At 43.9% G+C, this 26,916-nt stretch overlaps 1 protein-coding gene across 5 annotated transcripts in view; it reads right to left on the reverse strand.

The window, feature by feature from the left end:
- Positions 1-2,467: 2,467 nt before the first annotated feature.
- LOC138267638 (uncharacterized protein F13E9.13, mitochondrial-like) overlaps positions 2,468-26,916 on the reverse strand; it is a 98,162-nt gene continuing 73,713 nt past the window's right edge. For all 5 annotated transcript variants that reach the window (XM_069216751.1, XM_069216750.1, XM_069216754.1 and 2 more), the window contains exon 7: positions 2,468-3,323. In XM_069216751.1, coding sequence (XP_069072852.1) covers positions 3,133-3,323 — 191 coding nt within the window. In that variant the 3' untranslated portion in view covers positions 2,468-3,132. The remainder of the gene's footprint in view (positions 3,324-26,916) is intronic.

Genomic DNA, 26,916 nt, shown 5'->3' on the forward strand with positions numbered 1-26,916 from the left:
CTCCTCCCTCTGGTTAGTCCTGGCTTGGATTAGTTCTTGTTTTTGGTGCTTATGCTTTGTTACAGTTACCAGTTGCTACAACTGGGACCGGTCTCTTTCAGTTCCTTTGGGTCAGCTGTCCCCAAGCATTGCAGGAGGTTAGTGATATTCAAAATATTTTTTTCTGTGATTATTGCATTGTGTTATTATTCATGAACTGTAGTGACATTGTGCTCCCAGATCATGAATGTTTTCCTTGGTCGTGGAGCATCCCATTTGGTCCAGTTGAATTTCTCATTTTCTGTTTGTTATGGTCCCATGTCCCCTAGGTCCTCTCTTTCCAAGTACATTACATAAACAGTGTGCCCAGTAGAACCTGTGGCTGCTGATAAACTGGGGTTTATCTGTGGTCTTCTTCTGTGATATTCCCAATTCCTGACATGAAGTCAGAGGAATGAGTGAGGCAAGGGTATGTAGGGCAGGATGGGGGAGTTTGATAGGAATGGTGAAAAGGGGATGCGTTTGTGTTGGGGTTGGAGGGGAAGGTTGAGTGCCTAGAGGAAATCTGCGAACAAACAGAAGTAGACGTGCTGTGAGAGGAAAGAAGACAGCTACGCTCTGTTAGAGAAAGGTGGCAGAGGTGATAGAGGCGAGTGGTTGGGTCAAAGGTTAGAGGGTAGTGAAATAAGTCAGGGCTGTGATTAATGGGAGAAACCTCTGGAAGAGCAGATGTTAAAGAGGCAGGGAGCCTGGGTGTTAATGTTGGTTAGAAGGATGAAACGTGGTGCTGAGAAACATAGCTTTGTTGTAAAGGGGATGAATAGAAAACAGATTCAGTGAAGTACACAGGAGAAGTGCCATTGATACGGCAGTGAAGGAATCAAGCAGATGAGGTGATGGATGGTTAGAGGAGTGAGGCTTGAGTAGGAGATGAAGAGAGGTGGAAAAGAAAGCAGCAGGAGTCGTGAAGGGAGAGATGTAAACGTTTTTGTCTACAGCATCATTGAAAGGAAACAAATACAAATACTGGGATAGTTCAAAGTATCTACAACTCTCACTGAAATGCACTACAATCGCACTCAAACTCCTCTTCAACAGACACAGTTTTAAGGATCAAACAGAAGGCAACAGTTTCAGTTGCTGTGCCAGTCATTATGTCAGTCAGAGGTCTTTCAAGCTGCTAACCCACTGACCTAATGTTAATTCTGGTAGCTGAGGCAAACATTCCAAGATCCCAGACCTCATTATCCTTACCACAAAACATGCACGTTTATCCCTCGTAAGGATGCTGTACATTTTCGTGGGCAATGATTACTGACAATTTTATTACGCATTTCTAGGTAAAAACAACAATGACCAATTATCCATGGAGAGTTTTAATAAAAGTGATACACAAATCTCTCTTTAAATATTAAAAATAACTTACATCACAATAGTACGTACTGGAAACGTAGTCAGAAAATAAAATATGAAAGCGAGCCCCAAGACCTCTTTTTGCTAGTACTTTCCTAGGAAGATATGCTTCACAGGAATGATAGTCAAATGTATTAATTGTCACCAAAGATGACGTTGTAGAGGCACAGTCAAATCACAAGGTCTTCCCCAAAGGAGCCAACAAGAATACATTCGATGTCTGCTGTTTGAGGAACATGATAGTCCTTCCTATTCACAAAGAATCACAAGTACTCGTGCTTCAGCCAATCACCACGATGCACGGCTCATGCTCAAGACAAGCACTGCAGACCCGAGCAGCTAGAATAGGTGTGTCTTGAACAAGTGTTTCTTCCACAAGCGCATCCATAAACAGTTCAACACAGTGCAATAGAATTCGCGCGCATAGCTCACAGCCATGCAAAATCCTGTGAAGCTGTATTTGGAAAAAGTTACACCGGTTGTCAAGCAGGTTTGAGGAATTTTGTGTATATAGGGCACTTCGGAAGCGTCTGCTGTCTGTACCAACACACACCCTTCATGTCCTGTCTCCACATGCAAGAATGTGTGGCAGCTGCACAACAGAGCTAGTGTATCACTCCTCAGATAGCAAGCCCATACCTAAACACAGGCCTGACCTGCATTATGCTCACGTGACGATGTTATGAACTCTTCAAAAGACCGGTTTGTTTTAGCCGAAAGCATTTGCATAGACTTGATATCCTACATTTCTGTAAATAATAAAACAGAGTTTAAGACAAAACGCCACCAGAGGAACAACCCGTTTTCAAGATATAATGAAACCTCATTCCCACCAATACCTCACACTTACCTGCTTTAAGAACTTTGAGACCTACAATTGCCAATTTTAATGCAAATTTTCCTATAATAACAGAAAATTAATTTAGGCCCCAACATTTCAGCAGGGAATTATACCTTGTCCTATATTTGATTAAATATGTCCCAATACAGAGAAGTTAAGGCATCTACCATATAAACATTTGCTAAAAAAAATCCATCTCTAAATAAACAAAGATCATAAAGAAATGATGTGCGATTGATTTCATTATTATTTTTATTGTTTTCTGAAACACATTATGCCAGCTACACACTGAATCCATCTGTACCGATATGCCAGTTTACTTATGTTGATTGCAGAGCAAACACTTGACTTTCATGATGCAAAATATTTTTACTTTGCACAGTCCATTAGGTTACAAAAGACCCCTGAAACGATAATCCCTTCAGCTCGATGCTACGATCCTCATTATAAGTGTTTTGTGATTTAACAAGTCACCCCACCCTCTCAATGTTCCCCATTCCGGAGTCACTGGTCATGCCGAGGGGGTGGGGTTACTGGGTGTTAATGGTCAGCCCTTGAAGGCCCCCCTAAAAATATGGAATTACAGGGATAATCAGTTAATCAGGTCTTGATTCTCCTGGTTATTCCTCATTTGCCCATGGTATTCCACCAGGAGAATTGACCTACTTGTAGCAGGTGGGGTCTCTGGGTGAACGACCCCAGATCCTTAGAGTTACAATCTTGGAATTATGATGACACTGGTATCCCCAGTTATCGGCCCACTGAACTTAAGAGACCACTAGCAATGAGGGCTCACGTCTCATCTACGAGCACATGCATGCTTCTGTCGCTTCTGTCTCAAAGTCTGCATAGATATGTTTCTCCAGAAGTTCATCTCCACAATATTACTCTCACAGACTTCATGCTCTCAGTTGTTTAACTTTATCCATGAAAGTTTTCACTCTGTCTGGGTCCACTTTGCCTGCCCAATGACCACCTTCTTTAAAGTATGAACCAATGATCAAGGCATCTGCGTTGACGTAGTCTTCAATGTTTTCCAGAGTCACCCCAGAACCAACAAGAACCGGGATCCTTACAGCATGCCGTGCCTCTAAAAAGTAAAGAGAATTGTGAATGTCTGATCCATACAACTTCTCTATAAGATGTTTTTTATGCTGTGGTTGAACACAAATGCAGATGAGCTACTCATCACAATAAATACGTTATTCCAAGGCCAGGGGTTATTTTACATCATCTAAATTTGAGAAACTGTACATTCACACCCCCTTGTCCTCAAAGAGGCCTTGCCCTAGCCTGCATGTTTTAAGTGCCTCAATTTCATTTATGACAGGAAGTCATTTGTTAGAGACTTTAGATATGCTTAGCCGGGAACGGAGGGAGAGAGGTGAACAATATGAATGAGTCTAAGACAAATTCACCTCACTCCACTGCCTGACTTGTTTATACCTCCAGCTTGTGGGCGCAGAGGACCAAGCCGCTGACTCTAAATACAAAGGTGTTGCCAAACTTCAAATGAACATCATCACAAAATGCTTTGGACAAATGGAGTTTGCTTTAGAACTTACATGCTGAGAGTGATTTGGATGGATGGATGGTCGGACGGATAGATAGATAGATAGATAGATAGATAGATAGATAGATAGATAGATAGATAGATAGATAGATAGATAGATTATAGGTAGGTAAACCGCTCATTTATATAGCATACAATTACAGCTTATTGTTGCCTCAAGACACTGATCTAAGTTGGGAAATCCAGTAGCGAAGGGAACAGGACGATTACAAGTGGCCTTGTAGAAACGCCACACAATGCTTATTGAGTGGTCATTGTGGCTGTTCTAGAGTCCACATTGAGTTTCATGCTGTTTGAAAGCCACAAGTTCTCATTGACAGAGACATACATATGTAAAGCAATATACACTGTTACCTCACTGGAAATACGCTTTACAACTCAATGATGCAAGTCACAACTGTAGGAGCTACCAGCACAATCCAGCAAGGCATAATGTAAGGCAGTTTCCTATTCAAACCTATACATAGATATTATGACTGCAGCCCTTCTCCTGCCCTCCTTTTCAAAATTAATTTTAGAACTTCACCTGAACCAGATATTCGCTTTTCAAAGTGGTCGTCATCGGACCTCAGTTCAATTGTCCTCCAAGTTTGTCGTCACTTATGAATGAAATAGGGTCAGACAAGTGGAGCAGTCATTTGTTACAATGCCACTAAGCTTGCAAGTCTAACCCAGCCCATTCATCAGCCAAAGAAGGGTACAGGTAGCCAATCTGGCAAGGGAGTGCTCTCTGGTAATGCAAACTATGCTAGAAGCAGTTCTAAGAGTTGCTAATGGATGGCTTATCTTCATTTGCTGTGGCCACACGCTTAAGTATAGGACCATTCCCAACTATGCGACAAACTCTGTTTAATGTCTTCATTTCCTTACTATTCACAATTCCTGGTAATTGCAAAAGACGGGTGGGAACTGCATACCAAGGAGTACAACCAAATTTGTAAACATTCTACCTTCATAGGGAACTCTGTTTTCTAATGGTATTCCCTTCACATTCCATGCTGCTAATATATATAAATCTACTCATGGTTACATTTGTATTGTACATATTACAATATTAATTTGCTTTTTGTTCTGTAAATGCAAAGTGGGCTGGTTCACGGAATGTGTTCAAGACCACGAGCAAGTTGCTGTGGTCGGGAATCGGGCCCTATTTGGTTAGTACTACATGTATACTCCAGTCAATCTAACTAACAAACTCTCATATCCGCGGCTCAAATTAACTCATAATAATACCAAAACTGTACTCATTATTAAACTATACTAATCCATCACTAATTCTTGTTGGGTTACGGAGTAGCGTGCTACTCATCGAAAAGCGATTCGACGCCTCGTCAGGGGTAGTAAGCGCTATATAAATACGATTACAATACAATACAATACAATACAATACATATAGATCTGTACTTCCTGGTGGCACAGGGACACTGCTACAAATGAACAGAACTTGATGACGATTTGCTAAGTTGTGTTCAATCTAAATTGAAAAAAACGTGTACCTTACTAACAAGCACACAACTGAAGAATACGTTCTTCACAGACTAGGAACCGGAATTATGCACCTTGTGCATCTAAAGCCAGTCTCCTTCTTGGATGCTGAAGAGGGGCTCAGCCATGTGGATTAGATTGTTTTAAGAGATGACATTGTTTCATCGTGTAGATAACTGAGAAGGGGTTAGGTAGTCCTCTAGTCAGTTTCGATAGTTATGCCTGTTGTGGCCTACTAACATTAATTAAGTGAGAGTTGATAACTTTCAAGTTCAGGACTTCTGTTAAGGGCTCTGGAAAGTTTAGCTGCCATTTAAGGGGCAGTAGCTACAGTGGAAGTTTGGGTCCTTGATGACTAACTGAAAGATTCCAGTGCATTCTCTTCCATAGATGCAAATGTTGTGTTAATGGAAGAACTAAACCTCACTGGAAGGGCACAGTGACACTATACATTGGAACTTCAAACATGAAAACATGCACATATCAAAATCTGTAAAAAGAAAAGAGGAGGTGAAACATTGTTCCAGTGGTGGCTGTTTACTTTAACTTTCAAAGTGGAGAATCATACACCACTGCCTCGAACTACCCCGGGAGACCATTAGAGATGTACAGAAGGCACAGGAGTTATCACCCCCAAAACTTTGGAAATTGGGACCAAACTGTGCAATTTATAACACAGTTTCTAAAGCAAGGCTAAAAAGCCATAGGCTCCTCAGGCAATTTTAAACACACTATGTATTTCAATACTTTCATGCTGTGCCAGGTGGGCATAAACTTTATTTTTTAGCAAAAATTCCGTAAATTGGATAAAAGATCAAAGTTAAACGTTGATAAGACAAAAGGCAAATTGCTTAGGTTACATATATCTTACAGGCCAAGACTTAAGACAGAAAATAATAATGTCAGAAAAGCTATCAATAAAGATGATGAAATATTTCCAGATTAAAAGCGGCATGCACCCTCTGGTACCAAGACACTATCATCAGCAACTTGTCCACAACTCAGCAGGAATTGTCAAGGATTATCAGGGAGCTTTTTCTTTAAAAAATAAAAACCACTGTTTTGATATTTCGCATATATATCTGCAAGGGTACATGCATGGTTAACACAGCATATGCAGGTTAGTATTTGTGGTTATATCCACTCACCTATTTTATTAACAAATGGAAAGTAAGTTAAATGAAGCCGTCGTCTGAACTGGCGAGAGAGCATGACACATTAGGTTAATATTTATATCAACAACACAGAACAGAGGAAAATAACTCGATGGACCTGTAATCATGCATGTAAGGACTGCCATCAAATAATCATTAGCTTGTACTCAAATGTGTACTCCAGTTGTATTTATTTGAAAATAAGCTTATTGCCAAAACTACATATTTCAAAAGTAAATAGCGATCAATATCGCGATAACATAATATTCGCAGACTTATGTGGTGGAATCTGTGGCTGGACGTGCGCATAAGGATATGTTTACAGGAATAGGTGAAACGAGGTGCATGAAGAGCAAGAGTCCACCATATAGGTGCAGTGACAGAGCCAGTGAGAGCGTGCTGCACTAGAGTGGATGAAGCCAGGCATGTTAGGCCAGTGTGTGGCCACAGCATGTGGTGAAATGTATCGTGTATTTCACCAATCTGCCACCTGCATAAGAATTACGAGTGGGCAAACAGGGATCAAGAATCTGCATGAGTTCAATGGAGAAAAGATTGAGGTGAAAATTGTGTGGTGGCAGATCGTTGCTGCCGCTGGTTCTAGTGCCTGTTTGTTGAAAGGGGAGGTGGAGGTGCTATGGCTTCACAGATAAGTAAGTAATGGAAGAAGCATTCGAGGGGTGGGGGGTCCCTGATTGCCGGGCTGTAGGGAGCATCAACACTACGAGAAAGTTTGTTTGCTTCAGAAACTGCACATGGGAAAATCCGAGTGCATTATGCTACAGCATTTTACTGATAACATCAAAGTGAAAGTACTTTGTACTTCCTTTCTGCCACTTGCTGCAGTTTGTATGTAACTAAAGTAAAAATATATTTACAAAAATATAGTACACATGGTGCTGCTTAGTCTTCAAAGAAAACAGACACATGAACGAAGTATCACAAGATCTGATTAGAAGTGGAAAAGTTTGAAAAGAATACCGTCTAGTTTGACTAAACAAATGAAATAACCTTCCACTGGGAGAGCACGGAATTGTTATATAAAGGAAAATAGACTACATAGCTATAAAAAACACAGCTTTGACTTAATTTGTATTATGTGTCCAAATCAACTTACAGGGAGTGCAGAATTATTAGGCAAATGAGTATTTTGACCACATCATCCTCTTTATGCATGTTGTCTTACTCCAAGCTGTATAGGCTCGAAAGCCTACTACCAATTAAGCATATTAGGTGATGTGCATCTCTGTAATGAGAAGGGGTGTGGTCTAATGACATCAACACCCTATATCAGGTGTGCATAATTATTAGGCAACTTCCTTTCCTTTGGCAAAATGGGTCAAAAGAAGGACTTGACAGGCTCCGAAAAGTCAAAAATAGTGAGATATCTTGCAGAGGGATGCAGCACTCTTAAAATTGCAAAGCTTCTGAAGCGTGATCATCGAACAATCAAGCGTTTCATTCAAAATAGTCAACAGGGTCGCAAGAAGCGTGTGGAAAAACCAAGGCGCAAAATAACTGCCCATGAACTGAGAAAAGTCAAGCGTGCAGCTGCCACGATGCCACTTGCCACCAGTTTGGCCATATTTCAGAGCTGCAACATCACTGGAGTGCCCAAAAGCACAAGGTGTGCAATACTCAGAGACATGGCCAAGGTAAGAAAGGCTGAAAGACGACCACCACTGAACAAGACACACAAGCTGAAACGTCAAGACTGGGCCAAGAAATATCTCAAGACTGATTTTTCTAAGGTTTTATGGACTGATGAAATGAGAGTGAGTCTTGATGGGCCAGATGGATGGGCCCGTGGCTGGATTGGTAAAGGGCAGAGAGCTCCAGTCCGACTCAGACGCCAGCAAGGTGGAGGTGGAGTACTGGTTTGGGCTGGTATCATCAAAAATGAGCTTGTGGGGCCTTTTCGGGTTGAGGATGGAGTCAAGCTCAACTCCCAGTCCTACTGCCAGTTCCTGGAAGACACCTTCTTCAAGCAGTGGTACAGGAAGAAGTCTGCATCCTTCAAGAAAAACATGATTTTCATGCAGGACAATGCTCCATCATACGCGTCCAAGTACTCCACAGCGTGGCTGGCAAGAAAGGGTATAAAAGAAGGAAATCTAATGACATGGCCTCCTTGTTCACCTGATCTGAACCCCATTGAGAACCTGTGGTCCATCATCAAATGTGAGATTTACAAGGAGGGAAAACAGTACACCTCTCTGAACAGTGTCTGGGAGGCTGTGGTTGCTGCTGCACGCAATGTTGATGGTGAACAGATCAAAACACTGACAGAATCCATGGATGGCAGGCTTTTGAGTGTCCTTGCAAAGAAAGGTGGCTATATTGGTCACTGATTTGTTTTTGTTTTGTTTTTGAATGTCAGAAATGTATATTTGTGAATGTTGAGATGTTATATTGGTTTCACTGGTAATAATAAATAATTGAAATGGGTATATATTTTTTTTTTGTTAAGTTGCCTAATAATTATGCACAGTAATAGTCACCTGCACACACAGATATCCCCCTAACATAGCTAAAACTAAAAACAAACTAAAAACTACTTCCAAAAATATTCAGCTTTGATATTAATGAGTTTTTTGGGTTCATTGAGAACATGGTTGTTGTTCAATAATAAAATTAATCCTCAAAAATACAACTTGCCTAATAATTCTGCACTCCCTGTATAAGTGATGTCATTTGTTTTGTCTAAGGGAGCCAATAATGCAAAAGATTAGCCCTGTTTTTTTCCCATGTCTCCTGGGGGACCAACACTGAAACAGGGAACGCGAAAAAAGGTTTTCTCAAGTTGTGCAGACGTGTGTTAGGCAGATTTGAGAGAAGAAAGCAAAGTGTTACTGGTGCACACTGTTTTAGTCCCAAGGGGCAAGAAGTCTTTGAAGTCTTTGATCGCTTGCCGGGCTTATTTTGTGAAAAAGCAAATCTAAACGAGTTTCACATATGCATAATAAATAGGGCTCCCGGTTTTATGGTATTTATTTTTTTAACGTTTCTGTTTGTGTTTATCCATATTTATTTTTTGGTCATCTTATCAGCATTTTTTTAAAGGATAAACACACACTCATACTTCGGTGCTTGCACATTACACATCCAAAAACCATAAAACAATAAACTGATATTAAAAAATAGTATACTAGCACATATACATGTTGAGGTATGGAGTAATTTAAGCAAATCTCATTGATCTTTTGAATCCCTATGCTGCCAATATGCACAGCTATTTGCCTGAAAGTCATTAATCTCAGCATTGTGTGTCACTCAAAAGATTCCAATTTATCTGTATTTTTCTGCTTTCAAAAATTAATACAGACAGGAAAGGCAATGTTTTCCTTCCGTATTTATCTGTAAAAATCAGTAAAAATTGAAACAGGGTGCCCTAATAATAAACTGGACTTACATTATTTGCCTAAAGTATATACCATATTGGAAAGATTTAATTTTGGTAAATGAGAAATGCTAAGATTATTGTGGAATATTTCATGGAGTTGAGAAAGCTTGCCCTGAGCAGTAAGTGTGGAAAGAAACTACCAGAGAGGCTAAAGGATTAATTTATGTTAGTGTGCAGAATTGAGAGTCAAGGATGAACTATGGTTGAAAAATTATCCTAATCTAAGTGAGGCAGTATAAATAGCTAAGAAAGTTGAACACAATGTAATACGTCGTGGGGCAATCAAAATGAACATTAACAAAAAGAAACAGTGCAAACCAAATGCCACAAAAACGAAAGAAAACCACCCTGTGAAATTCAATGGAAAGTGTTACAGGTGTGCGGAGACAGGGCATTTAAGCATCAATAAAGAAAGCCTGGCTTGAAAAGCAACAAGTAAGCTATGTGGGATGAAAAGATATTACTCAAAGGTAAGCAACACTTCAAAAACGCACAAAAAGGTGAATGAGGTGATGGGGGAAAGTAAATAAATAGTTTTACAAGTAGTAGGGGAGAGAGAATCAGGTCTTATAGACAAAGTCAAATTTGTCTTTAAATTGTTTTTGGTTATCCCAGTGCTTCTTAGAACCCTCCTGTGCTTGTTTAGTACCTTCCTTAGGGGAGGTACTCAGTATTTCAAGTTTCTTCGGCTTGGCTCCCAAACTAACCTGTCCGATATTGGTATAGGAAATCATTTTTGGTGGCTGTTTCTCCTGGTCGAAATGTGGAATCTATTGGAGACGCTTGGCGTATAGCCAGTGCTACCACTTTCCCTTTAATATTACTGAGTATGATTGAGGAGACTGCGTCACAGTTACGCATAAGTTTCATCCCCAAATCTAGGGCTGGTGCAGACCCATGCTCATTCTGAATTTGTTTTAATACTTCCGGTAATTTGGCAAGTGTCGGGATACCATGTGTGGTAGTATAAATTGCAGCGAAGACTGTACCCCATGTGGCACAGTCATCCACTGAGGAACCATCCCGAAGGGCAAGCACATTGTGAGAATTCTATTTTTTTCCTGTGGTCCCGTACAGGAAACACAGCTTCCAGCTGATTTGTTTTCTGGGATATCCAGAACGGTATTTTTTCTCGTTCTTTGGGTACCTTACCCATAATAGTATGTACTGTTTGTGGATTAATCCCAGTAGCCAATTGATTTCCAGCAGGTGCTGGTGGTGCTGGACGCGCTGGTAAAGTGTGTTCAAAGTTAGCATTACAAACTGAACAAGCAGTCTGTAAAGTGTTACTAGCTCAAGGTATAAGTTTTGCAGGTCTGCTGCCTGTATATTTTGTATACCTGGGTGGGGTGTGAATGTGGACAACATGGGCCACGTTGGTCATTCATTACCTAAGGGACCTAATTTCAAGGGTTGTATTAAGTGTGGTAGGGCGCCATTAAATCAGTTCTGATGTTCTTGATAGGTAATAGGAATCTCAAGATACTGGTATGCTTGGTACCGTTGAGGTATGTTTGCAATTCGGTCTTCCTCAGGAAAGGTGACACAAGAATAGAATGTTTCTGTTTGGTAAGCCTCACTAGCTTGTACTATGAAAGTGACATCCCCGCCCTCATTTATTAAGCCATGCGCTACTAGGTGTAATGTTAATTCTTTTCTAGCATTCTCAGGAATGTCTATGGCGTTAGCCATATTGAAAAATGTGTAAAAGAGTTGGAACACCAAATGGGGAGCAAAGTCATTTTAAGAGTTCAAGCTCGAACAACCTACAGCCTAATTAGGTGCTCCATGTTCAGCTGAGGAGGATCTTCCCCAAGACCACGGACATCTCCGTATAATGGTACTTCGGGTACCTGTTTTAAGTGAGACAGTGATAGTCAGGGTATCCGTAAATTAGTGGCTAAACACCATCATTGGTGACGCCATATCATAGTTTGACTCTTGCTCTAGGCAAGACTCCTGGTTTAAGGATGACAGTACTTATGTTTGTAGGCGACTATGCAAATCCTACAACAAATCGCAACTGTCGTCCCAACCCTCCTGGCTGACAAGCAGCACCTCACCAAAAACCCAAACAATAAAAGTTGATTTGTGGTAGCCTTTACGCATGGACTAAAGAGTGTGACATCTCAGAGAGTGTTGTGGTTAAACGGAGATTACCCCTTTCTCACACGAATAACGCCTCAACCAAACACAGGCAATGAAAGCGATGCAATAAAGTTTCAGCAGGTTTTATTTAGCAAAACTGCAATCTGCGATAAATTGCATGGGCTGCAATGATTAGGATAATGAACAGTGCATGAAACAGAATGGTAAAGACAATAGTTATTAATACAAAGACTCCCACCATCTTGCAGTGACATGAAGTGATATGAGATGTGAAATATGTCCTAATACACTAATGTCCTGTACCTAATCTCTAACCTAAAAGAGAGCTAGGTGTGTAAACCTAATCTGCCAATGCCATATCCATGAGAAAAGCCCCCCAATCCTCGTTACCTTGGAATGAGGTCTCTAGGTCAGACTCCGTAGGGACACGAAGACTGGGTCCGCGTCAAGGCGACGTGCAGCATTGATAGCAGCAATGCCATCTGGTCGGAATCCCTCTGACTATCTGTCTATGTGAGGTGCATTTATACAGATCTGCTTGGACCCCTGACGTAGGTCTTTTCCCAAACAATAAATAACAAGACCTGCTTGGGACGGTAATTTATATAAACAATTCCCTTGAAGGCGTGAAGAGGGAAAGTACCTAATGTAAACACCTACAGTTTGTTTATCCTTGTCGCTTGATATTGATGCTTTAGCACGGTGGCAGTGATAACATGAAACTAAAACATAAGCCTAACGAAAAACAAGGCAGGCACCTAAAAAGATATAATTAAATAAATTTGCTAAAACAAAGCAAGCTGAGGGTAAAAGCCACTAGGTAACAGGGGCACCAGTCTACAAGCCAAAGGCTAAACTAACTCATGTTTCCCATTAAAACAAACTAGGATTCACTACACACCCTAGTTTGACACTAATCCCATGTTATATGATATTGCCTTTTCCACCTTGACCTTGATCACAGGATAAAATAAGGAATTAAGGGAAAATGGCAATGATGGACATTCTGGCCCTCATTTTGAGAATGGCGGTAAAAACCGCCTACAGCCGCGGCAACGGCCAACAAAAGACCATTGCCGTGAATACCTGCCGTCCGCCACAATATGACCACAGCCAGATTTCCGCCACAAGAATGGAGGAAATCCGGCTGTGGCCTTACTGGTGGATGGCGGTAAAGTGGCGCTGCTACCATGAGCAGCTCCACGCCAGTAGACCGCTGCCAGCCGTATTATGACAAATAATACGGCCTGGCGGTGTTCTGCTGGCAGGCGCTGCTGGCAGTAGCAGCGCCCTGTCCCGTCTCCTGCTGTAGGACCCCCTGGATCCAGGTAAGTCGGGTCTCCGACAAGGGGGGGTGGGGGCTGTTGTGTGTGTGTGTGGGGGTGTGTGTGAATGTATGTGTGTGCGTAAATGTGTGTATGTGTTGAGTGTTGATTGCGTGTGTGCATGTACGGACGTGTGAGAGCGTGTATGTTGTAAAATGTGAATGCATGTCTGCGAGTGTGTTTGGAAGTGTGTGTGGATGTATGCATGCATGTATGTATGTATGTGTCTATGAGTGTATCTATGCATGTGTGTGTGGGGGGGTGGATGCTGGGGGGGTTTGGAGAGGTGGGGGGTGAGGGTGTAACTGGAGAGGTAGGTGGGGAGACTCCTGTCAGTGATAGGGAAGGAATTCCCTGTCACTGATGTGGCCTACCGCCATGGTTTTTGTGGCGTTACGAATGCCACGAAAACAATGGCGGTAAGCAGCAGGGTCATAATTCCGCAGGTGGCACAATGGCAGTCGCCGGGCTGGACATGGATATCTTCAGCTCAGCGGCTTGTACCGCCGTGGCGGTCGGAATGGTACATTGGAGGGTTGGCTTCGGCCAATCTGCCAATGTCATAATGTGGCGGTAAGTACCGCCAGCCTGTTGGCAGTACTTACCGCCACATTATCACCGACCACTGGGGTCCTAATGACCCCCATAGTGTCCACAATGGCAACTATAATTCCAGAACAACTGCTGCATGGCTGGAGAGCATGCACAGTAAAGTGAGAGCCTTCTTACATCTAGGGACAGACATTCTGTGTGATGAACCAGAAAGAAAAATAGGAGGGCATATTGTGGAAACAGGAGTAGAACATAAATCCTGAGGATATTCAATGTTTAAATGTCCAGATATCAATCAAGTTGCCATAATTTTTTTTCCAGTGGAGTTCCCAAGTGGTTGCAGATGGCCCCTGGGCACTATCCCTGATATATACAGGTCACTATTCATAACAGAACTGAAGCTCCGCCACATATTATAGATTGAGGGCCGAATTCCCTATATGTTACATACAGGTCAGAATAGAATTGGGGGCAGTCAAAGTTTCAAGCACACACATTAATTAATGTGAGACAGAGTTCTTCAAGATCACCCGGAACTATCAAGAACCATACCCAAGGTCGCAAATCGTCATAGTTATTAGGGGTGAAACACCTTTGCTTCTCCAGACCAGCAACCCCTGCTATGAGTGCTGTAAGAGGCAGGCAATCAAGCAGCAGCCATCTATTGTTTCAGCCTTAGCCTTCAAGTCAAGTGCATTGCCTGTAGGAGGACAACATCTATTTTATGGATATTTGTATATGCCAAAACACTCTATTTGTGTGCATATTTCAACCATTCATATTCCAGGACAAATGCACAAATGTTGTTATATGCTGTGAATTAAACATATTTTGTGGTATACAGTATGGATCCATGTGAGTTCTCAAGCGTCTCTTTTGTCAATCATATGGTATCCCATATGAACAAAAACAAAGGCGACACACGCTAGAGGCTAAAGAGGGCTGAATTCAGCACCCAGTGTGATTGTGCAGTGGTAGTTGCTCTACTGACAGTATAGGCATACAGAGAGTGTCTCACTAAAGGAAAAAAATACTGAATATTGGTAACAAGAAGGCTTTAAACTGGCATTAGTGAGTTGAATAAACAAATGCTTGTAGTTGGAAGTAGTGCCTGCATTGAAGTCGAACCCCAGTCATTACAAAAAACAAAGTAGGCAAGGCAACAAGCTAGCAAGCACTACAGCCTGGTGCAACGCAGAACAGCTATAATATAAACAAGCTGAATCAGTCATTATTGTTGATGTCCACATCTGTGATGCTAGTCTGCCTCTTACATGTGTCTTGAGGAACGTGAAGAATCTCCAAATGTCTGACCTTACTGTCAATGGGGAACCTGATTCAGGCAGGATCTAATACGGCACAAGGAATGTTCAAAGACTGCAGCTCCTTCCTGATACTACTGAATGATCGATGAGCTGCTTGCACAGAGATTGTAAAATCTGAGGAGAGTAAAAAAGAAAATCCTGCATAGCTTAAATCAGGTTTTTCGTGGGTGATTCTTAAAGTGGAATCTTGGTCCGTGCAGTCCAAGAGAAGGGCAATTATGGGCAACCGAAGTGGCTTGAGCATCAGCCTAGGTGGCATCGACCTGTGTGCTGCTTCAATAATGTAGAATGGAGAGAAGCTAACTCTACAAAACAAGACAGAAAGGATGGCCTTCACTAAGGACTCCATGTTACCTGCATTGGTCGATTTTAATATCCTAGCATCTCTGATGTTGCTGCATTTGGAGTATGACAGAAAACCTTTGTTTTTGGCTTTTATGAGTTCAAGGACACTTTAGAACTTTAATTTTCATTTAGAGCTGTCATGTCAGCCTCAATGTCTGAGATTTGACATTCAGCGAGATATACCCTGGAAGCCCACTTGCGGAGGTGCTCAGACATACTGTCCATACATGGATGATGTCAAGGTGTCAATTTTCCAGTCTATTATTTGAAGGTTGTGCCTCATATCTTAAAGGATGGACTCAATATCACCCTCATCCTGGGTCTCAAAGGATTTGGAGCTGCTGCTCTTCCATGAGTCCTCGTCTTCATCAGCAGATCGGGCTGAATGCTGGGGATCGTGCAAAAGCTTAAATTGTTTCTGATATGCCTTGCTCATTGTGCTGCAGTGGTATCACAGTGGTTACAGGTTAGCAAGTGACATCACGGGGGAACTGACCACAGCCACCCAAACACGGAAGCTCAGACAGTAGATCCACAACAAAGGTAGTAGGAGAGCGGAAATGTAAGAAGAGTTTCCTATGCAGTCACTGCAGTTGTACCACTATGGAGCCTGTACAAAATCACATTTGACAAGCAGCATGCAGAACCAGCTGAAGGACACCAACTCACAGCAATATCCAGATCCAGTCTGCACACGAATCACCAAGGAACACTTGTTGACTCAAGTTATTCAGATAGATCTAATTTTTTCCCCAGAGTGTAGGATTATGTCTCATTAATACCCAGTAGCAATTTCTAACACTTTAACAGTGAGTCAGAGGGAGAAAGTAGCTCCATCACATGGGCAGAGAGAAAGGTAAGAAGGGTTTTTAGGCAGGGCACTGCAGTGGTACTACTATTAAGTGTGTACAAATCCACATTTGACAAGTAGCATACATCACCAACATATCCAGCAGAAGGACAGCAGCTCACCACAATATCTAGACCCAGCCGGCACAAGAATTTCCAAGTAGCCACTTGCTGACTAAAGTTATTCAGAATGATAGATCTCACTTATTCCCTAGAGTGGAGGATGTCTTACTGATAGTCAGTAGCAATTTATAGCACTGTGAGTCAGAGAACCCCTCACCAGTGTTCCCTTCGCCCCGAGCAGCAAGCCAGGGTCATTTTAAGGCCCGTAATCACCACAGCGATTTTTATGCATGTGGTCAAGCTCCACAAGCGCTACACATAGCAACACTAGGGCCCTCTTTCAAGAAAGTCACAAATAACATGCACTTCTCTGTTGATTCTCATACGACTTGAACTACATCCTCCGGTAAATGACAGCTCATCTGGACTAACCACCGCCTTCTCCATAGCAGTGGACCTGCTCCAGGGCGGTTGCTCCACTTACTGCGCCTAGCCAGGACCCAATGGAGTTTAGGAATCATCCCAGCAGACCCTGGCTGTCCAGCAGCCTCCGCCACAGCAGGGAAGAACAATTGCTGTCTCAATATCAATGGGCATTCCATGCCGGGCCGCATGCCATTAGATGTCTCCACTAGAACTGCACACAGCTTCCTTTTTTTTTTTTATTTTTTTTTTTTTTATTGGAAAGGTATCATACAACAAATACAAATAAGAAAATAAAGCAAATAACACCCAGCGGGGGATAAACCTTTGGAAGACAAATGTCCATCTCTTAAATGGTGACATACCATTTTGGTTTAAACATTTAAACATTATGAGCAAAAATCCAATCCTGAAATGCCCCCCATATTACCTTCCCTTTCCTCCTCGCATATTTCCCTTTCCGTTCATACAATGCTATTTCCAAATAATACACTGACAATAATCTGGCCAACCATTGTTGCCAAGTCGGGGGTCGGACATTGAGCCAGGCGGATGCTATACATAATCGAAATACTGCCATAGCCACAAATATAAATGCTTCATAAAAATTGTCCGTATCACCCAACACCCCTAAAACCATTACCTCGGGGGTTAGGATTAGATCAAATCCCAGGACTTCTTTCAATACAGATTGAATGCCCTCCTTCAGATCCTTCAATTCCCCGCATGTAGCCATCATGTGTACAATATCTATTCCATACATTCTACATCTTGGACAGCTGGTTCCCAATAAACTGCCCCATTTAACAAGATGAGCTGGGGTATGATACAAATCAAACACAGTTTTATAATGTTGTGCTTGGAGGGAGGAAGAGAGTAGAATAGTGTGTCCCAATTCTAATGACCTTAGAAAGATTTTACTCCCGTCTTCCAGTTTCCTACTCCACTTTTCACAATTCTTCTCTAAATCATCGGGCTGTTCTAACATTAATAATCGATAGATTGACCTGATTGATATATTAGGATTAGTCACAATATCATCCAGCAATTGAACGCTCCTAAATCCCTGCACCCCTCCTGTTTTTCTTAAAAGGAAATCTCGTATCTGAAGGTATTTAAAAAAATCCCTACGCTCTAAACCATAACACTTCTGTAGATCGACAAATGCCTTAACCCCCGAGTTATCAAAGAGATTCCCCAACCTCTCTATACCTGCCGAAACCCAGCTTGCCATACATTTATCCTTGAATATGTCGGGGAGCAATGGGTTCTTTTTGATCATGGTATAACAATTATATCTACCAAAACCTTTCTTTTTATACCATGACCGCCAGCACTTATAGGCCGCCTCCAATACCTTATATCGAGTTTTCTTATAGTACCCGGGCTCATGAAAAGTTACCAAACATCCATTAGCTGTTGCACCCATCTGCAGCTCATATATATTAGGACTATCCTCTTCTGGAATCCCTCCTTTTTTAGAACCCCATAAAGGGCGCATATACTGAAAGGCTGCCGCCATTTGGTATAATTTTATATTCGGCAAAGACCACCCCCCCCTTTCTCGGGAAAGTGACATGAATTTACTTGCTCTTCTGCATTTACCATATGCCCAGATAAATCTCATAACCACTCTATCTATCTCTTTAAATCTCGAGTTAGTAAAGCTCAATGGTACAGCCCGGAACAAATACAACAGTTTAGAGAGGAAAATCATTTTTACCATATTACACCTCCCCATGATGGTTAAATGTAAATCATTCCATCTGCACATATCTTGTCTTGCTTTAGCAAGTATGGGATCCAGATTTAACTTAACAATTTCTCCTACTTGTGGCGTGATATCTATTCCCAAATATACTGCATGGTCGACCCTTCGTGTATCCTGAGTGCTGGTGTATTGATTAATCAATATCTGTGTTTTATCTCTGTTTAGACGATATCCAGAAAATCTTCCGAACTTCATTGACACCTTTTCAACCTCTCTCAATGCCGGATCAGGGGTGGGAGTTAGTATAGCAATATCATCTGCATATGCTAGAATTTTTATATCCCATCCCTGCCTATGAATTGGTGGAATCTTGCTGTTATCTTCAATCTGTCTAAGCAAGGGATCTATATAAACAGCAAACAGGAGCGGAGAGCATGGACATCCCTGTCTAGTACCTCTCTTAACCTGGACACTCTCCGATTGTCCCCCCATTAGTTGTATTTTGACTACCGGTGATCTATATAGAGCCCTTATTGCTGCAATAAATTTCTTCCCTAACCCATAATACTCCATTACATGCCATAAATACTTCCAGCTCACCCGGTCAAACGCCTTTTCCGCATCTAATAATGCAACTGCCATCGGCTCCTGGGCCACTTCTGTAGCGTCCAAAAGTGCAATAACTTTTCGGATATGATCGGTAGTATCTCTTCCTGGCACAAACCCATGCTGACTAGGAAAAACTATCTTCCTGATCACAAGAGATAGTCGAGCGGCTAATATCTTTGAATATATTTTAGTGTCGCTATTGATTAGTGTAATTGGCCTGTATGACGCCGGGTTTGATGCGAGTTTCCCTTTCTTCAAAAACATTACTATATTAGCCGTATCCCATGATGGTGGAATTGCCCCTCCATTCTGTACCTGAATAAACAGTTCTATCATTACCGGAAGCAATATGGCTTTAAATGTTTTATAAAACTCTAAAGGAATTGAATCGGGGCCTGTAGCTTTACCCGTGGCTAAATCCCCCAGTGCTTTGTCAATTTCCGAGATATCTATTTGTTCCCCTAGATATGAAGTATCACTCTCCGATAATTTATTAACTTTAATGGGGGTTAAAAATCTCAATATTTCTTCATCCGAGTATATAGATGCGTCATCATACAATTCCGTATAATATCTGTGGAAAACCCTCCTAATTTGATCCACTTCTACAACCATTTGTCCTTGCCAATCTTTAATCTCTCTAATAGTCCCGGATGCTATTTTCTGGCTTGCCCGTATTGCTAATAAACGCCCGGATTTTTCTCCATACTCGTATCCTAATGAACGCTGCGCAAGATATTTCTCTGCTATTCTTTGAGTCATAGTTTCGTTAATTGCGGCTTTAGCTATTACCACGTCCTCCTGAACCTTTTTAACATCACTCCCTGTTTCTATCGCCACAACCAGCTGTCTTTCCAATACCCTCAGTTTCATTTGAAGATCTTTTACTCTGTTTTGGGTACTTTTTTGCTTTTTTATACTAAAACTCAATGTTTCACCACGTATTCCAGCTTTTAAAGTGTCCCAGACTATCTCTACCGGAGCTGTTCCTTGGTTAAACCCCAGAAATTCGGCTATCCACTTACTCATATGCGTACAATATTCCGGGTCCCTAAGAAGCCCTCTTTCAAATGTCCATCTCCTCTCCTTTTGTTCCAACCCGTCTAACTCCAATTCTAGTACTAGGGGATTATGATCTGAAACCACCCGCGGATATAACTCCATCTGACCCTGGTTTAATAGTACTGGGGAAACCAGAAAATAGTCGAGTCGTGCTACTTTCATATGCGGGGCGGAGTAATAGGTATATCCAGGATCTGGCTTACATAATCTCACCCATGCGTCCACTAATCCTAGTTCTTTCTGAATAGCGACCATTGCATTATATACTCGCGGTTTCCGCCCTTGGTATTTCTTTGTAGGCACTAAAACATCCTGTAGTCCCTCCCAGGATCCATTCAAATTACAATCGCCACAAAGAACATACAGGGGAGCCCATCCTATTAATTCTATAGCCAGGGTATCTAAAACTATTGGGTCATCCGTGACCGTGCTGTATACGGAACAGAGTGTAAAGCTACCATGTCCATAACTACACTCTACAATTACCCATCTTCCTCCCCTATCTGCCTTTTGCCTACCAAAATTTAATTTATTAGTCCGATCTAATATCGCAACCCCTTTAGTTCTAACCTCTTGTTCTGTTCGGGCAATTACTTTCATACCAAGTGTACCCAGAATTCCGACATTCCTATATTCCACATGTGTCTCCTGTAAACAGTAAATGTCTGCTTTAAAAGTTTTAAATTCCTCCACTACTCTACTTCTTTTACGAGAGTCATTTAACCCACAAATATTAACTGAAGCGATTCGAAGTCTAGCCATTTTCTATTTTAGGCTTTCTTTCTCTCCTTTTGTCCTCCCAGATTTTCATATCTGACTGTGCTTTATCTTGAATTTTCCACTCAATTTGCTCCCCTCCTTTTGTCTCTCCTGCCCCTGCTATCAGTTGCTTCCCTTGTTGCACTCCTACTTCCATCCCTTTCCTTTTTACTCCCTTGTTTTCCATCCTTTCCCTCCCTTGCCTATCCTTCTTCTCTTCCTCCCCGACCCCTCCCTCCTTTCCCCCTCCCCAACCGCCATCCTTCCTCCCTCCCCTCCCCTCCCTGGACCAGTCCCTCCCACCCCCCTCCCGTATTAACTTCCTCCCTGAGACTGGCCCCCCATCCTGTAGAGCAATCAGACCACTCATGGTCTGAATGTTGGCGTCGTGAAAGTGCGAACCCACCCACCAGTTACCGGAGCACTTTTGCTGACCAAGAAACTCTATTTCGTTATCTGGCCCCCCTCACATATTCTTTTGCTTTAATTTCTGACGTGAATATCTCTGTTTTCCCATTCAATATTATTTTGAGGCGAGCCGGGGCCAGCAAATACGCTTCCCCGCCTTTTTCTAGAACTGGTTTAATAAGTTGTCGGAGCCGCCATCTCCGTTCAACAGTAGCATGACAAAAATCAGGTCGAGTGAAAAAAGTCACCCCATCCACAGTGCGAGGGGTATTTGGGCGGGTTTTATCCAAGATCTCCTGTCGCAATAAATAATTCCCAAAATACACTAAAATTGCTCTGGGATATTTGGAATCTGCACGTTGGCCCCCCTCCCGCCGGTTTAGTGGGAACCTATGTACACGCTGCAGTTCATTCTCCCAGCTCCAATTCCCCAGCTCCGGAAAAGCACCACGCAAAAAATTGATCATATATGTCCGTATATTAGTTCCTTCTAGCCCTTCCGGTATGCCCAGAATTCGGAGATTATTCCTTCTTTGCCTGTTTTCAAAATCTTCCAATTTCCACATTACATCTGTCAATTGTTCATCCCTCATAGTATTCTGTTCTTTAAGATTAACAACATCCTCCTCGACCGTTATGATCCTTTCTTCCATTAAGGATAGCTTAGTCCCAATTTCTGTACATGATTTGGCCACTTTACGAACTGTTCCCTGTAATCTCTTTGTGGCAACCCTTGCACGTCGACTTTCGATCCTTGTTTCTGTTTGCAACTCTTTGATTGAGTTGTAAATTGACTGCAACATTCCTGCCTCAGCCCCCAGCGCGGGTGGGCTATAAGTAAGAGGGCCAATATCTGATTCCTTATTGTCATTAGCTGAGCCCTGGTTAGTTAAAGTTATAGATGAGGAATCTGTGAGTCCAATACCTGCATAGTCCCATTTTAAATTCTTACCGCCCGTGGATGACGGGTTTCCTGAGGACCCCTGAGCGCAAGGCCGTGCTTTGACCAATTTACGCTGTTGACGCAGCTGTCGCACTGTAGGTTCGTTGCTTGAGGTTTTATCTTCCGTCTCCGACGTTTCACTGTCCTCAGACCCGCCAAGACTGTGATCACCACTACTGAGATCAGACTCTTCTGTCAAAGAATAAAATTTATCACTATTATCCTTTCCCCATTCTGCCAATTGAGAGACTTTTCCTGCTGTTTTGCCCAAAGTTTTAGTATTTGCGAAACTCTTATGCAAATTCTCTTCTTCTGTTGTAGATTTTAATATAGACGCACCTCCTTCCCCATCTCGATATTCCAATTGCTCAGACCAGTCGAGATGTTGTGCCTGAGGCTGCTTAATCTCTGTATAGGAGCCAGAATTTTTTTTCCTTACCTCCCTCTGACTGTCTTCTGACTCTGGTATGCCTTGCTTAAGTTTCACAGAGGGATCGTGGTTCGTAATACATCCACTTATACTACTACTACTACTGCTCGGAGGGGGTTCTGTCCCAACCACCTTACTCTCAGAGGGGAGGGTAAAATGTACCGGCCGCATATCCTGTGCCCCTCCTTCAAGAAACGTTGTGATAGTAGATTGACTTTTGCCCTTGACCTTTATTTCGGTGGGGGGAGTGGTAATACTACTCTCACTTGTCTTGACACCTCTCAACACATTTTCCACAGCCGATTTAGCCACCGCTGTCGTCAGGCGTTTGTTTGATCCCGTTTGCTCTCCTTTGCCGCGACCAGCCCGAGTCACTTTCACCCCTTCCATCTTTTCTCCTAAATTCCGGAAGGGTTTGGGAGGCATCTTAGTTTTTAATGCATGTGCCAACAGCCTAAATAGTCCTTTTACCCCAGACGACACTAAAGCTGTATCTACTATTATTTGTTTTGTCAAGTTTTTCCAAAGCCATAAGGGGGTATATAAATGTCGACCGAAATCATCTTGCACACTTAATACCAGCATCAGAGTTCTCAAATATTCACTCTCCCCCTTCTCCCTTTTTTCCCCCCCCCTCAAACCGCTCCCCTCTGTCCAATATTTTACCTCTCCCCCTCTTACCGCAGTAGTTGAGTAGTAGAGTACACCTGGCTCTCCACCTGTTTGTTTTCTCCTGTTTATTGTTTTTTTTCCCCCCTTTTTCTTCTTTTCTTCCCTCCTTTCCCCTCCAGCCGAGCTCTTGTCCTTTGTCCTTGTCCTGTCTGCTTTTCTTCTTGATCTTCTTGGTCTCCTCCTAAATTCGCCCTTCTGCTCCTAAAGATAAAAGCAGAGTTTTTAATCCTGGTAGTCCTTTACTCCTAAGTCCTTTGCAGCTTCAAGCATAATCTTCCAAAGAGAAAAAAGGGGGGGGGAGGAAGGGAAGCCTCTCCGCCCCATATGCCCCATATGCCTTCTTGCAAAGAGACTGTCAAGCTTTGCCAAGCTTTGTGCAGCCTTATCCGTGCAATCTTACCCCAAACGCCAGTGGCTCAATGTGGCTCCACACTTTCTTCCATGCGGGGTAAAGAAAACCAAACAAAGAAAAAAAAGAAGGCAAAACGACCGGCACACCACCCTCGGCCCGGTTTCAGTTGCCTTTCGCTGCCATAATCACTTCGGCCGCCGCCGCCCTCCTCCCCCCCCCGCTGGACCGCGGGGGAGAGTGAATAACAAAGACGGGCCGAGATTCGGCCTCTATCCACCCGTTTTCATTCGCCGCGGCCACCGCGATTACACTCCCCGCTGCGAGTACAACCGCGGGAGAGGAAGCAAACCGCTCCCGCGGGAAGCTCGCAGCGTGTCAGGCTGCTTCACCACGGACGCCTCGACCGCCGATCCTTCGGCTCCCCTGGTGGGCGGAACTGCAAGAACGCAGTTACGCTGACGCCGACGCCATGTTGCTCCGCCAGCAATCACACACAGCTTCCAAAGGACAGTTTAGATCATCACATTTAGTTTTGTAGTCTCACAAGTGATTGATGGCCAGCCAGACCGCAATTTTGCTGTCTAAAGAGAGCTATTTTCTCTAAGAAAAAAAGGTCTTTATATACACCCCTGAAATGTAAGCCTATTCAAGTAAAAAGCAACAAAAGCAATCAGAAGATTCCACCACTTTCTGGGATCAAGATACAACCTAAACCAGTTTTATACACATTAAAGTATTAATTTAAAACAGCATAGATTTTTAGTCAATGATTTCTCATAGGGCCAGGGTTCTGATCAGCCAGACTGCAGAGGTACCATCGCTCCAGAACTGGTCAATTGCTTGAGCAAACGACCGTGCAGGCTTCAGGTAGCTGGGTATTACTATTTCCTCTGCTCTTTGGGGAAGTCAGTTCCTCCGTAAGCACCGGGACATAGAGATTCCTGTTTTTGATATAAAAATGGCAGCAGACTCATATGCTTATTAACATCCTTCAGGAAGGGGGCGTGGCCACGCGAAGGATGATGGAGCACGCTCGATTCTGGAGCTCCGGAGGGGCCTGCAACTTATCCACGGATACCGAACTTAGCCTCGGGGCATCCCGCAACCACAGAGCGGGGGAGCCTGAGAAGGCATAGGGGAGCCGTTCCGGACGCTGACGGGCGAATCCTGAAGGAGCCGGAGACTCCGGAGCCAGAGGCCGGATCCGCCCTGAAAAGCCGGGGACTTGCGTGCAGGCGCACGACCTGCTGTAAACGGGCCCCCTACGCGAATGAGACCGGAGGCGGCATCGGCCGGTCGGGAACGGCGGCGGAGGACCGTGGAGCGGCTTCGGCGCGCTGCTCGAGCCTGAGGTGAGCTGGGGGCACGCCGGTGCCGGGGGCCCCCGGACGCAGCCCGGATTCGGCGCTAGCAGCGAGGGGAGCCGACGGCCCCTGGGTCGAGGGGCAGCCGGTGCCCATAACATAAACTGGAGCGGGGGGAGTGCCTAGGAGAGCACCTGAAGATACCGGTTCCTTGGAGGCAGCAATGACTGGGTGAAGCAGTGGACGCCCGGTTTCGGTGCCCCTGTGCGCTGCCCCCTTAGCTTTGGAAAGCTCTGGGGGGGGAAAAAAAAAGAGAAAAAAAACAGCAGACGAGGAGGAAGATCAGGAGAGCCCCCCCCCCCCAAAAAAGGGGGGAAAAAAAAAAAGAGAGAAAAAAAAAAAAGGACTGCTGAATAAAGCTTAAAGAAAGGGAGGGAGGCGAGGCCCCCCAAAAGATAAAAAATAAAAAAAGCGACCTAAACAAAGGCAAGTGGAGCAGAACCCTGCGCTGAGTGGGGGAGAACGCAGGAAATACGGACCTCTGTTGAGCCCTGGTGAGCGTGAACAACCGACTGGTGGGGGGAATCCGGGACACCCCAAGAGCACACGAGTGCAAGAAACGGAACAGGCGACCTCTCGGCATTTGGTGAAGGCACAGACCGGGGGACACAACCCAATCCGGGTTGGACCAGGAGGGGTGGACCCAAACGGAAGAGTGAACATAACAATAGTCGCCCTGGTCCGCGCGGCGCACCCCCCTGAGCGCCTAATGTCACCCAAGAACAGCCACAAAAGTAAAACCATGGACAATACAACACCCGTTGAACGCAGGGGAGGGGAGCCACAGGACCCTCCACAACCCACGGTACAGGACACCTTAGACAAGATCTTAGGTGCAATAGAAGATACAAAATCCACGCTACAACGTGACATCAATCAGGTCGCAGTTGAAGTCGGCCTACTGAGGGCGGATCACCACAGCCTGGCGGACAGAGTAAAGGAAACAGAGAACACTTTGGCCGAAATTGCATTACAACAAAAAGACCTAAAGGCTGAGGTGCCGTACCTTGCGGACAGGGTTGCACGACTGGAGCAAAGAGCAGAGGATGCAGAAGGAAGAAGCCGCAGGAACAATGTGCGAGTGGTGGGATTGCCAGAGGGGGCTGAGGGTGCAAATATGATTACATTTCTGGAGGAATGGTTGCGCACAGTCGTGGCGCCGGGCTGCCTGACCCCCTTCTACACCCTGGAACGGGCGCACCGGGTGCCCTCGAGACCCCTGGCCCCGGGCCGGCCTCCTCGCGTGGTAATAGCCAGACTATTACACTACAGAGACAGAGACATTCTCCTACAAAGAGCCAGAGAGGTGGGCCCCTTTAAAGTGGCGAATGGGGAGGTGACACTGTTCCCGGACTTCACATTGGACGTCCAGACCAAGCGAGCTTCATTACTGGCAGTTAAGAGGGCCTTAAGGGACGAGGGAATCCAATACTCGCTTCTCTTCCCGGCCAAACTGAAAGTGGCAATAGACGGTAAGACTACATTCTTCCAGACCCCCGGGGAGGCGTGGGAATGGCTGGAGGCTCGGGGAGCCCAGGTGGGATGACATGTGAATGGGGGCCCGAGTGGGGGTCGAGCCCGTCGGGGCTCGGGAAGACGGCGAAACAGGGACCGTCTCCGCTTGGCGCCAACCCAGTCACAGAAGGAGATGGGGAAAAAGGCAGCTATAGAAGCAGCTGCCTCCATGAGCAGAGAAGAGTCACTCCGGGAGGGCTCAGATGGAGAATCAGACGACGCAGCGGTGTCTTCCGCGGGGGGATCGGCCTG

The sequence above is a fragment of the Pleurodeles waltl genome, chromosome 12 (assembly GCF_031143425.1).
Source record: "Pleurodeles waltl isolate 20211129_DDA chromosome 12, aPleWal1.hap1.20221129, whole genome shotgun sequence".
NCBI lineage: Eukaryota > Metazoa > Chordata > Amphibia > Caudata > Salamandridae > Pleurodeles > Pleurodeles waltl.